The 18,438-nt window shown below is 43.0% G+C and overlaps 1 protein-coding gene across 1 annotated transcript in view; it reads right to left on the reverse strand.

The window, feature by feature from the left end:
• ZCCHC7 (zinc finger CCHC-type containing 7) overlaps positions 1-18,106 on the reverse strand; it is a 323,829-nt gene extending 305,723 nt beyond the window's left edge. Inside the window, exons 1-2 of the mRNA XM_077475367.1 lie at positions 17,961-18,106; positions 7,071-7,729 (exon numbers count right to left, since the gene is read on the reverse strand). Of these exons, the coding sequence (XP_077331493.1) occupies positions 7,071-7,716 (646 nt within the window). The 5' untranslated portion in view covers positions 7,717-7,729; positions 17,961-18,106. The remainder of the gene's footprint in view (positions 1-7,070; positions 7,730-17,960) is intronic.
• Between the last annotated feature and the right edge of the window lie 332 nt (positions 18,107-18,438).

Consider the following 18,438-nt stretch of genomic DNA (forward strand, 5'->3'; position numbering starts at 1 on the left):
CCTGGAGAAAGGCTACCTACCATCTTTATGTGGATAATTTTTATACAAGTTTACCCCTGTTCCGCAACCTCCATAGAAAGCAAACTCCAGCACGTGGCACCGTAAGAACGAACCGGAAGGGCTTTCCTCAAAGCCTCGTCAACAAAATGTTAAGAAAAGGCGAAGCGGCGAGTTTACGGAACGAGGAAATTTTGGCTGTGAAGTGGAGGGACAGAAGGGATGTGTACATGCTTTCTTCGATCCACAACAACACTTTTGTTGAGATCACCAGGAGGGATGGCCCAATACAAAAACCCACTTGTATCCATGAGTACAACATGTTCATGGGGGGTGTCGACTTGAACGACCAGATGCTCTAACCCTACCTTGCCACGAGAAGAACATACAAGTGGTATAAAAAAAATTTCAATTTATTTCTTTAATTTGGCCGTATGTAATCTATCGTAAATCCACAGAAAGACCCATACCCTTCCTTGGCTACCAGGAGGAAATCGTCACTGCCCTTCTATACCCCAACGGCCCACCACAAAACATTCGATCCAATGTAATTAGCAGACTCTCTGAATGCCACTTTCCTGATAAAATCCCTCCCAGACCAACAGGCTGAAGACATCAGAAAAAATGTTGGGTGTGCAGCAAACGAGGATTGAGAAGAGACACCACTTATCATTGTGCCCAATGCCCTTCCCAACCAGGCCTCTGCATAGGTGACTGTTTCCGCCGTTACCATACTTCAGTGAATTATTAGTGAAGTATGGTAACCATAACCCTCACTTCCTGCCATTTACCTTCACACCCCTTATGCCTCTGCTTGCTCTGTAACTGACCCTGGCTTGTTATTCGACCACGCTTCTGCCTACTGATTCTGTTTATGCCTCTGCCTGATCTGGAACTGACCCTGGACTGTTTGACCATGCCTTTTGCCTGCCTCTTGGACTGAACTTGTACCCTCTCAGTGGACTAGTGGGATTCATAACAGGGGTCTCACATATGTGAGGGGCTCCAGAATATTTTTTTTGGATGAAGAAGACAATTTCCTTTGTTTTCTCATTCTTAGGATTAGGGTCTGGAGACTCGGAGGCTTCAAAGAGATTTGGGTGGGAGAAGCCTCTACCCCTATCCCCATTCTGTCCTGAACAAGGCCCTACTTCTGCCTGCTGCCTGTAGGACCTATACCATCATGCCTCTGCCTGTCGCATGAACTGACCACACCACATGGATGGACCATGTACCTGCCTACTACCAGGACCAATATTTTGGCAATGCTGACGATCTCTGCCTGCACTGACCTTGGACTGTATATGGACAGTATCCCTGCCTGCTGCCTATATTGACTATGGACAGTATACCTGCCTGTTGCCTGGAAAATTGTGTTCACTTTTGCTGACCAAGTCCCTGCCTGGACTAGTGCCATCATCCTGTGGACAACTGCGCTGCTAAAACCACAGGTAATCTTTTGTTTACTCTTTTCTCAGCAGAATGTATTTTGGGGTGTAATTCTTGGTATGTGCATGCTATGTGTCCCTGGAACACCTAATGGTGTTCCTTGCATGTTGGGCCTCTGTATGTGGCCAAGCTGTGTAAAAGTCTCACACATTTGGTATTGCCATACTCAGGAGGAGTAGCAGAATGTATTTTGGGGTGTCATTTTTGCTATGTACATGCTATGTGTTGGAAATATCTTATAAATGGACAACTGTGTAAAAAAAAAAATGCGTTTTAATTTTTTTCCACATTTTCCCGAAACTTCTGGAAAAAAATAAACCAAACGACAATATGCCTCAGATTATACGTTGGGGTGTTAGCTTTCCAAAATGGGGTCACTTTGTGGGCATTTCCATTGTCCTGGTGCTCCAGGGCCTTCAAAACTGTAATAGGTGGTTGAGAAATGAAATGTGTAATTTATGCTCCTAGAACGCCTGATGGTGCTATTTCAATATTGGGCCTCTGTATGTGGCCAGGCTGTGTAAAAGTCTCACACATTTGGTATCGTTCTACTCAGGAGGAGTAGTAGAACGTATTTTGGGGTGTCATTTTTGCTATGTACATGCTATGTGTTGGAAATAGATCTTATAAAATGGACAACTTTGCGTAAAAAAAAATGCGTTTTCATTTTTTTCCACATTTTCCCAAAACTTTTGGGAAAAAAATGAACCATTCAAACGACTCATTATGCCTCATAGATTATACGTTGGGGTGTTAGCTTTCCAAAATGGGGTCACTTTGTGGGCATTTCCATTGTCCTGGTGCTCCAGGGCCTTCAAAAGTGTAATAGGTGGCTGAGAAATGAAATGTGTAATTTATGCTCCTAGAACGCCTGATGGTGCTATTTCAAAATTGGGCCTCTGTATGTGGCCAGGCTGTGTAAAAGTCTCACACATTTGGTATCGTAATACTCAGAAGGAGTAGCAGAGCATATTTTGGGGTGTCATTTGTGGTATACACATGCCATCTGAGAGAAATAACCTATTACATTGAAAATTTTGTGAGAAAAATAAATAAATAAAAAAAATCTTCATTTTGCAAAGAATTGTGGGAAAAAATGACAACATCAAAAACCTCACCATGCATCTTAGTAAATACCTTGGAATGTCTACTTTCAAAAAAAAGGGGTCATTTGGGGGGTATTTGTACTTTCCTGGCTTGTTCTGGTCGCAAGAAATGAGATAGGCCACCAGTACATCAGGTGTGATCAATTTTTTATGATTCGCACCACAGCTTGTAGACTCTCTAACTTTCAGAAAGACCAAATAATATCCACTAATTTGGGTTATTTTTACCAAAGATATGTAGCAGTATAAATTGTGGCCAAAATTTATGAAAAAAAATTATAATTTGCAAAATTTTATCACAGAAACAAAGAAATATGCGCTTTTTTCCAAAATTTTCGGTCTTTTTTCATTTATAGCGCAAAAAATATAAAAACCCCAGAGGTGATCAAATACCACCAAAAGAAATCTCTATTTGGGGGAAAAAAAGGACACAAAATTCATTTGGGTACAGTGTTGCATGACTGAGTAATTGTCATTCAAAGTGTGAGAGCACCAAAAGCTGAAAATTGGTCTGGGCAGGAAGGGTGTTTAAGTGCCCAGTAAGCAAGTGGTTAAGAAAGCTCTTAAAACATGCATTTTGGAGGAAGAGCAACTCAGTGTGATATATTTCTGTTGGAGCATATAAAAAAGGTAGTAAAGAGACACAAGAATTTAACAATTTATGAATTTCTGTTTTACCATTCTGATGCAATATATGGAATGCACGTGATTATGTCCCATAGGGGAAATCAGGTGATGAAATTAGCAGCATAAGCCAGATAGGGTCCTTGGATTTTGAGAATCTTTCCCACTTCCCTGCTTGCAATCAAGGTATGTTATAGCAGTACAATCTGTTTAATTAGTATAGAGAGTTTGGAATGAGATGTATAAAAGATCACTTGTGTAGATAGCAAGGATCACTGTTGCACCAACACAGAGACTGTGCCTATACCCTTTCTATACTTCTGCAGTCTCCAGTATGTTGTGTTAGGCAAGCTAAAAACTGTACAGGCGGAAGTTTGGTAGATTAAGGCCTAAGGAAAGGAACCCTTCAGGGTTATTCTAGGTCTCCCTATAAATTAGGAAAGGTTTGTGTTCAGTCTGTGAATGTCTTTGTGCCTAAGGAAGAGTGAGATTATCTGTAAGGGTATATAGTAGTTAAGCAAAAAGTATCATCTAATCAAACTCGTAGCTAGCATTGAAAAAGGGAGGTCTTCTCAGTCTCTGTGCCTTTGGTCCAAATGTAAAAATCTATTTGGACTCACTTCCCCAGCTTCCCCTTTCAGGTGACTTCCTCTTTTACTGCTGCTTTTCCTTCAGATCGACAGTTTTTATGGTGGAAAGCCAACAAGCTGGTCCAATTAGCTGCATTGCACAATGGATGGACATTTCTTTAGATTCCCTTCGCCAATCTAGGGGTATCCCCTCACAGGAATATCAGCGATACCTCCAAATAGGGAATTTTTATGCTTCCTGCTATGCTCTTACCCTACCTCACCTAAATCGTTTTATGAGCATATTTGCAGTTCCTCTCCCAGGGAAAAGGGTTTAATCTCCGGTATTTATAGCTTCCTAGTAAGTACTTTGGCACCTGTATCTCCCACGCAAGTGGGAAAAGGATTGTGACTTACAATCAACTCCACAGGACTGGGATAAAATTATATACAACATTGTTCTAGCATGTACTAGATCTCTTACAGTTAGGGAAACCACACTCAAATTTTTAACCAGATGCTATTACACTCCTGTTTGTATTAAAGTGGATGTAAGCCCGATTCATAACATTTGAGCTGGGCACATCTATCTGCAGTGCTTTCTTATCTCTCTTTAAGACATTAAGTTATGTGCCTTTCCCCTGCTCTGTTCTGTTATAAGCATGATAACTTCAGTTCTCCGACACATGGGATAAAATTAGCCTGAATTTAGTGTTAAGGTGGGTGCTAGAAATAGATTAGCAGAAAGCTGCTCTACTCACAGGACAGCTTTGAAAGTCTATGCCTGTATGAAGTGGGGGTGTGTGCCTTTCCTCCAATAAGCTGTCTCCCAGTGTAATCCAACATTACACAGAAGTGAAAATTCTAACACCATTGTGCACTTTCTAAACAGTAAATAAAGCTGAAGAAAGCAGATATACAACTAAAACTTATGTAAGTGGATTTGTTTCATCCCTATGTATTATCTGAGGCTGTTCACTTCACTGGGTATATGTGAGAGTTTACTTCCACTTTAATGCTATATTTTCCAATTACTCTCTTCACTATTTCTGGGGCTGACCCATTAGAGGAACCTTATACAATCACGTTTTGGTCCTGTGAAGTATTACAACCAGTATGGCATACGTTTTCCAAGTTAGCTACTAGGCTCGGATCAACAATGGCAATTAACCTCTTCTATGTGTTTGTCGGTTTCCCCTATTCCTGGGACCACTTATGAGGAGGAAAGGCTTATACACACAGTTTGCGTTGTCCCGTTTACCCTTATTGATAGAGTGGATTCCATCATGCTAATGGAGAAAATACATCATATGTTTGATACTATGCACATTTTTGATGACAAATGGAATGCTCGGAAGGCTTATCGCCAGTCTATTCTGATGTAATTCTTTGTGGAATGATGAGTATTTGTTCCACACTAGGACATGCTTCTATCTTATTTTAAATTTTTTGATGATGTTTCTTTAAGATTATGGAATTATATTTGACTTTTTATGATCCTTATTGGATATGCTTTCCGAAAGATTCATGGTTTGTTTTGTTTTTTTGCACCGATTTGTATCAGATGACCCTCCCTCTTGGGTCCTTGGTACTATGTTATTCTATTCACAAAAAAAAAAAAAAAAAAAAAAAAAAAAAAAAAAAAAAGAAACGGAGATCTTTCCAAAACCGTTATTCAGAAATGATCTTGTTAATAAGAGGCAGATAGTTGAGTGCATACAGATTATGTATATTTTTAGGTACAAGAATCCCAAAATACCATATGTGGTTATACTTAATTTTTAGGCTGCTTTGTCTTGCCCAATTAAATTTTGCCTCGGAAGGTGTTTTTGCTGATAAATTTAGATTTTTAGCAAAATATTGTTATGTCAAAGTAACTGTTCTAAGTGGGGCATTTTTTCAGGACTTGGGTTTTGCAGTCAAACAATATGATATCGCTGACAAAAAGTGTCATAATAATTTAATTTTCCTCCACCTGCAAGTTCTGAAACAGGGTCACGGATTTGAGGGAAGGCTTGCAATGCCCCTTTTGAAAGATTGAATGGGGAGGACAGAGATCCTGATGGGTATAACGCAGCAGATGAGTTCATATACATAATCTGAGCAAAGCTGAGGAATTGCCCCTGGATTCCCATATGATGAATTAAATATTGACATTGCCAAAGGCCTTCACTGCATTCAGGGATAACAGTACCTGACAGGTAGAAGCTTTCCAGCACCATCATCAATTTAAAAACATTTCTCATAGCAGCTACAAATGACAAAAACGGTCTGATCCAGCGAGATCAACTTTGGTAATATTATAGCAAGCCTATTGGCCATCAGTTTAGACAGCATTTTGAAATTTTTATTAAAGCAGATATAGGCCATTCCCCAATCTTTAATGGAGATCTAGATTATGCTTCAGAAGGCCAACGATTAGCAAGCTATAAACTGCTCCATTAGTTCCCACAGGTTTAGTCTACCACTCCAGGATTCTGCATTGTAATAGACTGTTCAGAGTACCCCCAATGAGGATATGTTCACTCATACCAATGCCAAAACTGGCCAGACACAGCCACTTACCTCTTGATGTAGTAAAAACAAGCTTAAGTGGTTGTAAAACCTCTGATATGAAAAATCATGTCCTACTATAGCGTGTACTTGTCTCAGTTCAAAGAACTGATTTCTCTCTGCTGTCTGCATGACTCATTGCAGACAGGTGGACAGAGGAGGGAGCTCCAGCACACAGCCCACGATTGATTGCCCCAGCTGTGCATTGTTTCCTGTGTGCTGTGTGGAGGGGTGTGTGTCCCTTCCCTCTAATTAGGGCTCAGGTTTCAGGGAGCTCTATGTCCTAGCTCTGCAGTGTGTGTGTGTGATGCCAGATTCCTGCCCCCTGCTTTAGACTACGGAGAAAAATCTTTTGATCCATCTTCTACAGCCTTGTAAAAACACACAGAAGGCTGCAAATAAACAGTTACGACTTATGCAGGAGAATTTGTCTCACCCCGTGTGTCACCTGATGCTAGTCACTTCAGTGGGTATATGTAAAGGTTTACAACCACTTTAAGGCAAATTATATTTAAATTGACTAGACCTTCAGAGTTGGGGCTTGTGTAGATTATCAGGATCATGTGACTTACATTTAAAAATCAGTTTAAGATGTTTTTACATTCCTACAGATGAGCTTCTGATCTAAGCTGTATCAATCTACTTCAAGCTATTCTTGTATTTCCATTGACTTTCATAGGGAGAAAAACAGCTCCAGCATTAAGAAAGCGTGTTTACAGGACTTTAAAAAGGTAGAAAACAGGTAGAAACTACGGTAACTTGAAAAACAAACCTTCACTTAGACGTCTACAGCCTTCTAGGTTCAACTGAATACTCGCATCTACATCTTCTTTTGCGCTTCCTAAAAGCATCCAATTTTCAACACCACTTTGCTCACTGTCTGATGTTAAAAAGTCTTCATCATTGGCTTCTTCCTCATCTGAGCTTCCTCTTATCACTAGAACTTCCTTGACAAATCCACCTTCGTAACTTTTATTGGAGTTCAGAGATTTTGACCTTCTCTCTTTCGACACTTTTGTTCCAGTTGTAAAAATTTTAGGGGTAGACCGATTTGTGGGTTGATTAATTCTTCCAAAAAGTTTCCCTCCGGTTTTGGAAACATTCACACTGTCTTCATCCAAACTGTCAGACAGGATGATAACTGCAGAGGACTCTGAGGCCCTGATCTCATCGCTGTCAGAAATTATTATTACACTGGTATTCTCTTTTGTCAAGCCAGCTTTCAAATTTTGTGTTTCCTCAGATTTTCCAACAGTTTTCTCTAAATATTCTGTGCTCGATTTATTAAGATTCTGGCAATAATGCACTTGGCTATAGAGGTTGAATTCCACCTCACTATCGGCACTCTCATCACTAGAAGAGTATTCACGATACAGCTCATCCTCATATGCGGCAACATCCTCTTCATTGTTAAACATGTTGAGGCACTTTCTGCAAAATGTATGGATACAAATGAGTATATTCTAATGACACCTATACGGGTAAACTTTCCTTAACAAAAATAACTATAACAGTTACTCAAGCACACCAAATTATGGGCTGCCACATGTCAAACAATCATTTTTGCCGTTAATGTATACGTTATCAGATTAAAGAACATTTCTCAATGAGTGTTTTAAAATCTGTCTACAATGTTCTAAATATATATGTACATAGAAGTACACAGTGACTGTACATTACTATCCCTCTACACCAGGGGTTAACAAATTTACTTTGAATCTAGGAGCCAGCTTTTTTTTACCTTTTTTATCTAACAAAGCTTTATTTTCAATGACAAAACCCCTTCTCTTAAGTAGCCCTGATGTGTATCTTTACAGATGCACAACGCAGGTTTACACATGGTATAATACACGGAGGAGCAAGTATGTGATGATAAAAAAAATAAAAAATAAAAAAGCAGGGGAGCTAAAGTTTCTTTAGCAGTAAAAGTAATGTGTATCTATCACAGGGTGGTTTCTGTGGATACACTCAAAAGTAAAAATTCTAATAGCTCAAATTTGAAACAACACAGCAGGGAACAAAATCAGGGAAAGTGGGAGAAACAAACCACACACAGAAAAAACCTCAGAAGAAAGTGTTGGTTGTGTTGGACTTTTTAGGCAAAATATTATGTTTAAGTGTACAATAGGGAAAAAATAAATAAATAAATTGTTTTCTTTGTATATAAGAAAGAGTTATTTATTTATAAAAATAAATAAAATATAAAAACACATCAAGTACTGCTTTGTATCCTGTCTATGTTAATATCCATATCTATCAATTTTATATATCCAAAAGGTGGAAAATTGTACATTAATATTCAATATAAACAAAAATCACACTAGACAGGGTATTAATTACAGAACCGATCTTAAATATATTCTGGCGCTCTACATGTTTCGCGTTTTTTGGTCAACGCTTCCTCAGGAGCTTTATCAATTTTATTTCTTCATGGAAATACCCAAAAATAAATTTTGCAGGAAGAAAAGGGAGAGAACAATAAATGTTTCACGGGCCGGATACAACGATTTTCACATTGACATCAGGCTGTGTGGAAGCCTCCGATTGGTATAAATGCTTCAGGTGTTAATGGTGCAAGGCAGGGATATGAAGTGTTTTTGCCCCACACTCTCTTTCAGTTCAAACAGCCCGTTTCATTGTGTCTTTTCCAGCAGAGTAAAGTGCAGGCACACTCATCCCAAACGATTCAGGGTTCAAAGAGAGGGGACCTCAGAGCCCCTAACGTGTCTCTCATTAACAAAGAATAGGACCACTGTGCTAAAGTTTCTTACATTTTTATCTTTTTTTGAGACACAGAGCTTTCTTTTGGCGACATTTAAATCACCACTGGATTTTTATTTTTTGCTAAACAAAAAAAGACTGGAAATTTAAGAGAAAAAAAAAACGTGCTCCAAATGACTGTGCGGCGTATCACGACGCCCTGCTCCGCTCGCGCATGCGCAGTGGGTGCCCGGCTGTGAAGCCACAGCCAGGTGCCCACAGTAAGAATGACGACGCCACGAACGGAGCGGGGAACGAGGGGGGGGCTTCGTTCGCCCGCATCGCTGGACCCTGGGACAGGTAAGTGTCCGATTATTAAAAATCAGCAGCTGCAGTATTTGTAACTTTTTTTTTTTTTTTTTTAGGGGGCACCCCACTTTAAGCTGAAGCTTGAATAATCACTTGACACATCCATTTGGAAAATAGTGGATCTTGACACTGCCCGTCCACATCTTGGACCCTCTGGCAGTACAAACAAAACCTGCGTTTTGTGAACATGAGCGGTCGCCTTTAAATAAACTCTGATCGCTCTTACTATATCAAGAGAATGTAGTGCCTTCTCTTCCCTAGATTAAGGTTCTGGGAAGAAAGAATATCTTGGTTTAAATGAAAACCTGTTACCACTTTTGGTAGAAATTCAGGACAAAACCACCTCATCCTTATACCTGAAGAAATATGGCTCTTATAAGGCAGAGCCACTAATTCCAATACTCTTCTAGCAGAAGCAATGGCAACCAGAAAAGATTATCTTTCTTGTCAAAGAATCAAGGAAATTTCTCATAAAGATTCAAACGGCTGATTCAGCAAAGCGATAAGACCAATTTTAAATCCCAAGGATTTAGAGGTGCCTTGATAGGGGGAATAAACCATGTTATCCCCTGGATAATTCATGCACCAAGAGTGGGAAGCAAGATGTCATAGGAAAAAACAATGACAAGGCTGGGATTTGGCTCTTGATAGAAGTCAAGGCCAGCTTAATTTCAGATCTCATATGCAGGATATCAGGAATCCTGCCTATGACATAGTTCCTGGGGTGCCAACCCCTGGATCCACACCAAGAAACATGCTTTCCAGACTCTAAAGTAAGTGATTCTGGAAGCCGGTTTCCTGGCATTAACCATTAATCAGTAGACACTACCAAAGGAGATCACCCATGATCTTTTATAGAGTGGGATTCAACAGTCAGATCTGTTACATTTTTCATCCGTAAGGTAGGATGAAATACCAGACCTCCGAAGGACTCCTACTGCCATCTTTATGATCTCAGTAAATCTTCTGGGACCATCAGAATCACCTCCTTTTGCATAGACCAGTGAAAACTGATCCCATGGGGAAACGAATGCGTCTGTTCCGCCTGCTAGTAGACCCCTTGTTCTCGACAAAGTTGTCGACTTTGTTAATGAATCTGGACATGAATAGGTCCATGTCCGAAATACCCCATCTTCTGATATAGCGCAAGGAAGATGTCAGGGTGAAGAGATCATTCTCCCGGAAATAACTGTTGGCGACTCAAGTAGTACGCCTGAAAAATGAGAATTGCTGATAGGCAGAGTGTTGTGTTCTGCCAAAGCTTTGGACAGAAAGAGAAAATTATCTCTTTGCCCTTGTACACACGGTCGGAGATTCCGACAACCAAATCCGTCGGATATTGTGCATCGGATTTTGTCCGAAACTGTTGCATACACACGGTCGGACAAAGTTGTTGGAAAATCCGACGTGATGACGTTATTTCGTTATGACGGGACTACGTTCACGCTAGTAGCCAATAGCTTTGGTGGTGGAATTTGATCTGAGCATGCGTGGCACTTTGTCCGATCGGAATTCTCTACACATGATCGGAGTATGTCCGATCGGAGCATTTTGTCAGAAAATTTTACCAACAAGTTGGAAAACTTGGTCCGTCGGATACTCCGACGGAAACAGTCCGATGTAGACCACATACAGTCGGAACATCCGACAAAACGGTCCGATCGGACACATTCCGTCTGAATCTCAGACCGTGTGTACAAGGGCTTACTGTCCAAAGCTAGAACATTATTCACCTCTTTTTGGGATGCACGACCTCTCGTTCCCCCCTGGTAATTGATGTAAGCCACCGCCGTGGCCTTGTCGGACTGAATCCTGTCAGGGCAGTCCCGTAGTCTGACCGCCAAGATTCTAGGGCCAGACGTAGTGCCTGAAACTTCCAAAAAAGTTGATAGGCAAGGTCCTCTAACCTGGACCATCTCCCCTGGACAGAATCTTCTTCCACGGCTGCTCCCCAGCCTAGAATATAGTATATATATATATATATATATATATATATATATATATATATATATATATATATATATATATATATATATATATATATATATATATATATATATATATATATATATATATATATATATATATATATATATAGTTATATAAGTATAACAACCACCAAATTAGGCTCTGACTATGTCGGGAGCCAAGCGTATTGGAAACAAACAAGGCCTGAATTTTTATCTCCTGCACAGACAAATGAAGGAACTTTCCTTTGTTTTGATAGGTTGAATTCGTTTTACAATGGAACCGATTCTTGTCTGGGGTAAGAATACCTTCTTCTGTATGATATCTATAACCAGCCCCCAAGTACCATAATCTCCTTGATGATTTTAAAAGGAGAAGCTTCCTAGGTTGAGAATCCAACCTAGAGATTTCAGATATTTACGGCTGAGATCAAACTCTGGTTTTAGACCTGAGACTGAATAATCTATTAAAAAGTAGATCTTCTAATTGGCTAGGACTGCTATGCCTTGAGCCCTTAACCTGGCTAAAGGAGGTGCCAGAATGTTTCAGAACACTCGTGGTGCTGTGACTAAGCCGAATGGCAGTGCCACAACTAAAAAAAATTATTTTATATTTTAAACCACAGAAATTTCTGTTAAGCGGGAAACTTTGGCACATGGAGATATGCAACTCCCCTCCTTGCAGGGTGGACACAGCCGATCGAATTATGAAAGGATCGGATGTTTAAGTGCCGATTCAGATATTCATGTTCTAGAATGGGTCTTACCTCTCTGTTTGGTTCTGGAACCTTAAAATGTTTGAGCCAAAAAAAAAAAACTGTTCCACTAAGGAAACCACTGATATCACGACTTTGATAACAGCTGATTCAGAGGCCAGAATGAAAGACTTATTTTTTCTCTGGATCCTTAGGAACATTCTCAGAGGAGACGGAAACTCTTGCATAAAGACTGCCCCATCAGCAGCTCAAGGACCCCACAGGCAGCATCCAAACAGGGACCCGAACCCCGGACCCTCAGATCAAAAGCTGACTGAGGCATCCAGGCTCTCCGAACTCTAGTCATAACTAGAAAGAAAATGCAAAAATCCCTCTGCTTGACATTGTTCCTGCCACAAATGTGCCAAAATGTGCTCCACCAAAAAGGTGGAGCAGACGTCAAAGGACTGAGATAAACCAATTGCAGCAAGCACTGCAAAAGACATCTTGTCTTTAAAAGGAAGTTCCAACTTTAATTTGCTGGATCCTTTAACATCAGTGCATTATCCACTGGACATGTGAGACTCTGTTCACTGAGGTGATTGCAGCATCAATTGCTGGAACCCCCCCCCCCCCATTTCTTCATAGAAATGTTCCCATTCAGAATACATAAGCTATTCATGAATAGGAAAAAACATCCCCAGGTGAGGGAGGTTCAAGTTAACCTAATTAGAGTTAGATACCTCAAGAGCCTGTGCTGCAGGCAACAAAAGGGTTAAGTCAGGGGTCGACAAATCCCAGGCGCCAGGTCGCGACTAGAAATTGTGCCCAGGCGCCTGGGTTTTTGTCACTGACAGGTGCCTCTGCTACAGGGCTGGCTGTAGGTTCTTAGGAAAGTGGAGGCCCTCCAGACACAGAGCACTGTCTGGTAGTCGGGATGGAGCAGGAAGAGAGCAGTTCAGAAGCCGCTGACATCCTCCTCCCTTCTCCACACACTGTTGGCAGAACAGCGCCGTAGTGTGTGAAACTGTGTGTGGAGAGGAGCTGTCAAAATTGAGGCTGAATGTCGGGGTGGGCGGGACCCAGCTATCCAACACCAGCCAATTGGACGGGATCTGGGCAGGCTGATACGTGTGTGTGGCCTCGCCCCTTTCTTAAGCTGCCCAATCATTGGCTGGATAGCTGCTGGGTCCCACCCACCTCTGACATCACGCTGAATTTGTCAGCACTTCTCTCTCTCTCTCCATACAGATTCACACGCTGCAGCACTGCAGAGAGCATTCAGTTTGAGTTACACGATTGACTGTGAAACCTGCCAGTGCCAGTCAGTGCCAACCTGTGCCAGTGCCATTCAGTGCCACCTGCCAGTGCCACTTGCCAGTCAGTGCCAACCTGTGCCAGTGCCATTCAGTGCCACTTGCCAATCAGTGCCAACCTGTGCCACTTGCCAGTGCCATCCAGTGCAATCCCGTGCCACTTGCCAATCAATGCCAAACTGTGCCAGTGCCACGCGCCAACCAGTGCCACCTGCCAGTGCCACCTGCCAATGCCATCTGCCAATGCCACCTGCCAATCAGTGCCAAACTATGCCAGTGCCACCCAGTGCCACCTGCCAGTGCGTGCCACCTGCCAGTGCATGCCACCTGCCAGTGCCAACCGGTGCAATCCAGTGCCACCTGCCAGTGCCATCCAGTGCCACTGTCCAGTGCCACCTGCCAATGGCAATTAGTGCCACCTGCCAATGCCAATCAGTGGCAGCCAGTGCAATCCAGTGCCACCTGCCAATGCCAGGTAAATACCGGTAAGTATCTTCCAATATTTGGGAAGATCTACCTGATCCCCAGCCTCCTGCACCTCAACAAAAGGGCACTGAGGATTAGATGGGAATCTGCTATGTTTAGTCCTACTATGGAGAGACATCATAGCATTAATCTTCTTTCAAATTTTTAAATGGAAGAAGAAAAAAAAAAAAAAAAACGTTTGTATGATATATAGAGGGACTGAAGTGTTGTACCCTTTACGGCTGAACCTGACTAGCCAAATCCCTCTCAGAGGAGGATGACATTCTTTGGAAATTAATTTAGTTTACAGTTCAAAACAAATGACCTTTTGGAAAAGTTCCAGGTCCCATTACCATTCATAGCCTGAAGCATAAAGCAGAGGCACTATGCCAAAGAATGTGCATTGCTAGGCTATAGTTCAGCACCATTAGCTGCTATTAACCCTAGCTACAGCAAAGTATAATGTGCCAAAGGATTAAGCCTGTGTACACTAACCTGAACAAGCCATCCACCTGCTCTGTTCCTCCACAGCCAGCAGCAGCTTTCACACATACAGCGCTGAGACCAGCTTCCTCCATGTGTGGCCGGCGTCTGACGCCGTTAGCCAAGCCCCCCCTTTCCTTTCAAGGAAGGCGTTTTCCCACGCTAGTGGCGTCCTGTGGACCTGGAAGCATGGCGGGGGGGGGGGGTAAATCCTCTGCTGGTGCGGCCACGGTCTGCCCTTTAATCCTAATTTGTCTTAGAAAATTTTGCAAATAGGTAATTTTTCTTCTTCACCGATAGGCTGCACGGATGAGGAGGCACTGATAAATGCCCTCCCACAACTAGCTGATCTCCAAAGGTCATGGTGCTGCACATGTGATCAGTTGTGACACCAGACATTTGATGGTTTGACAGTTTGGTTGAGAGAACAAACAATGTGACAGGTACATTCCCGACACGTGCAGTAATGTAATCGTTTTTTTGAAACTGTTAAATATATGGGTTTATTTCCGCTTTAAAAGTAGTTGTAAAGCCACACATATATCCAGTGAAGTGACTAGCACTGGGTGATACACAGAGATAATAAACTCTTAGATCCCTTTCACAGTGGAGTGCTTTTCAGGCATTTTAGCGCTAAAAAATAGCACCTGAAGTGCGCCTCTTAAGCCACCCCAGTGTGAAAGCACAGTCCAAGTGCTTTCATACTGGGGTGGTTCATTTGCAGGACAGGAAAAAAAGTCCTGCAAGCAGCATCTTTGGGGCAGTGTATACACCGCTCCTCCACCACCCCTACCCACTGAAATGAATGGGCAGCGCTGCTGAAGCGTCTGCAAAGCACTTCGGCAGCACAGCAAAATGGGCCCTATTAACCCTTTCCTCTGCGGCTAGCAGGGGTTAAAAGCACAACTCTAGCGGCGGAAAAGCACCACTATAACAGTGGTAAAGCGCCGCTAAAACTAGCGGTGCTTTACCCGCCGCCCCAGTGTGAAAGGGATCTAAAAGTGGTAGTAAACTTAAATACTTCACGGCTGGCCTAGAGATAGAGATAGAGATAGAGATAGAGATAGAGATAGAGATAGAGATAGAGATAGAGATAGAGATAGAGATAGAGATAGAGATAGAGATAGAGATAGAGATAGAGATAGAGATAGAGATAGAGATAGAGAGACCCTGGACTCTGCTTTGTTTACACTGGCAGATCCCTGTTCTGCCTCTCTGAGGAGCGATCGCGGGTGGTCGGCAGACACCGGACCCACGCATTGACTCCCCCACTGTGCAGCGGGCATGCGTGCCAACAGTGACTCATGCATGAAACAAAGTACAGTTATGTCGTTTCGCATAATAGGGCTGCCCTACAGAAGTATATTCCAGGTGGGCGGTCCTTTACACCCCTTTCACACCAGGGCGTTTTGCAAGCGCTATAGCGCCTGCAATCCGCCCTAAAAAAGCTGCACCATTGTTTGTAGTGTGAAAGCCCGAGGGCTTTCACACTACAGCGGTGCGCTGGTAGGACCTCAGGGAAAAGTCCTGCCAGCAGCTTCTTTGGAGCTGTGAAGGAGCGGTATGTTTACCGCACCTCCACCGCTGCTCCCCATTGAAAACAATGGGGCAGCGCTGTAATACCGCCGGCAAACCGCCACTATTGCGGTTTTAACACTTTCTCGGCCACTAGCGGGGGTAAAAGCGGGGGTAAAAGCGCCCCGCTAGTGGCCGAAATGCGCTGCAAATCCGGCGGTAAAACACTGCTAAAAATAACAGCGTTTTACCGCCCACGCTATGGGCGGTATGGTGTGAAAGGGGTCTAAGTGGTTAAAGTGGAACGTTACTCAGAAAATAAAGTCCTGCTAGATCACTTCAGACTGGCCTTTTTTGCATGCATAGCTATGAAAAACTTTAAAAATAAGTGTCTATACTGTTTAAAATCCAGCAATACATGGTTTCATCCTGCTCTGCACATGCTCAGCTGCTCTCAATTTTTAGGCACTGCTGAGTTTGTAGAGGCTGTAGCATTAAAGTGGTTGTAAACCCACAAAAACAAACACCTGCAAGACAAAGACACAATGAGCTAGTATGCATAACATACTAGCACATTATGTAATACTCACCTGAGATTGAAGCCCTCACTGCTGTGTCCGTACACAGCACCGGCCGGCAACATCACTCCCGGGGGTCACTTTGCGGCTCCGGCGCTGTGATTGGCTGAAGCCGCAGTGACGTCACTCCCGCGCATGCGTGCGGGAGCCACCGGTAACGGCACACTCACTGAAGCAAATGGGACGTACATGCCATTGCTTCAGTGCGCATGTGCCAATAATGTCGGCACATGCAAATACAGGGGATATCTCCTAAACCGTTCACGTTTAGGAGATATCCGGGGTAGCTACAGGTAAGCCTTATCATAGGCTTACCTGCAGCAAAAAGTGGATTGCAAGGGTTTACAACCACTTTAAAGTGGAATTAAACCCTCCTCCCCTTTACAGCCATGGACGTTGCTTCTGTTTGAACGGCAACTGCCATGGTGCTGCCCATATGATCAGTTATGACACCAACCAGTTGATGGTTTGACAGTTTGGTTGAGGGCACAAGCAAATGCGACTGTTAGCAATCCTGGCAGTACAGGAATGTAACTGTTATTTTAAACTGTTGCATCGATGGGTTTAGTTCCACTTTACGATTTACCTCTGTTTGGGGGCTCTGGGCTTCAGCTAAATGGCAGCCTTCAGCAAGAAGTAGTTATGGGTAAAGTTCCCATTTTCAAAAATAACCCTTATCGGTTTCTCCTGCCAAAAATCCATCCTCCTGCCTGTCAGCTGTCATGTACACCAAGCCACGCATGCGCAGCTCAGCGAATATTTACAGCCCTGATCTGTGTATTGGCGATGCGACTGACATGTGCATATGTGGGAGTGATGTCATCGCAGCGCGGCCTATCAAACAGTCAAAGGCACGAAATCCGGAAAGAAGGCCAGGCAAAAATGGAGGCGCCAAAGGCCCGCCGGATGGATCCCAACGCAGCACTGGAGGGCACCACTTGACAGGTAAGTCTGCCATATGTACTAATATGCTGTGTATACTAGCACATTATGGCGTAACCCACCTAGGGACCCTTAGACCCCTTTCACACTGCCAGCATTTTTCAGGCGCTACAGCGCTAAAAATAGCACCTGAAAAAGCTGCTCCCTGCACTCCAGTGTGAAAAAAAAAGCGCCTGCACCCTTCGTGCGGATGCAGTGTGATTTGAGCCATACAAAATGAATAGCTGAAATAGCGCTGCACAGAATTGCATACGATCTGATCTGAACAGGAATGAGGTACGATTTCCAGCACCGCAATAGTGTGACTAAAGGATCACAGATGTTTGTCACATCAGCCTATGAATGACCCTGTGCCATAACTATATTGGTGCAAACAGTGTATAGCAAGAAAGCCGGAGAGATTTGCATAAATGTACTTCTCACACAGCATCCCTGCTATAGAGGAGCACACATCAATGTTCCCATGTGCCTGTGTAATAAGAGCAGTAGATTGTATACATCTCCCATGTGCTGGCAATGTACAGTGTGTCTCCCCTGGTAGAGGAGTATGACAGCCAGCACCATGTCCCTCCCTCAGCTCACATCTACACATATATCTCCTAATAACACATACAATCCCCCCCACACTTTACCTGACAACGGCTACCTCTGGACACTCCAACACATGGCACCTGAGGGAACTATGTGTAACTTCCTACTGGACACTGAACTAGTCCCAGCTACACATGGGGACTGTTGTAACACACAGGAACGTCCCCCCGGAAGCAAACAACATTGGTTCCGCTTTACAGGAAGTACGTGCAAGTAATGTTTCCGCCGGTGCGATTTTTAACCAGATAGCCCATTGTTTGCCTTCCCTATCCTGTTTAATGCTCACTCTTGCAAAGTACCTTGTGGTTATTCGATAGGTTCATCGCCAATATAAATAAAGCGTTATGACCTGGCGGCCATTTTTGTGGAGCCCGCTGCTGGTGCTGTTTACACTCAGCCCCTGTAGTGTCACAGTTTGATGCCTATCACAGGATGGTGCGGAAGTGACGTTGTTGCGTACTGCGCATGCGCGATGCGCTCCAAACGCTCGCGCCGTGCGTTCCAACATAGTTTCGGCAA

Source organism: Lithobates pipiens, unplaced genomic scaffold (genome assembly GCF_037356315.1).
Source record: "Lithobates pipiens isolate NorthernLeopardFrog02 unplaced genomic scaffold, aLitPip1_a1.2 Scaffold_13, whole genome shotgun sequence".
Taxonomy (NCBI): Eukaryota; Metazoa; Chordata; class Amphibia; order Anura; family Ranidae; genus Lithobates; species Lithobates pipiens.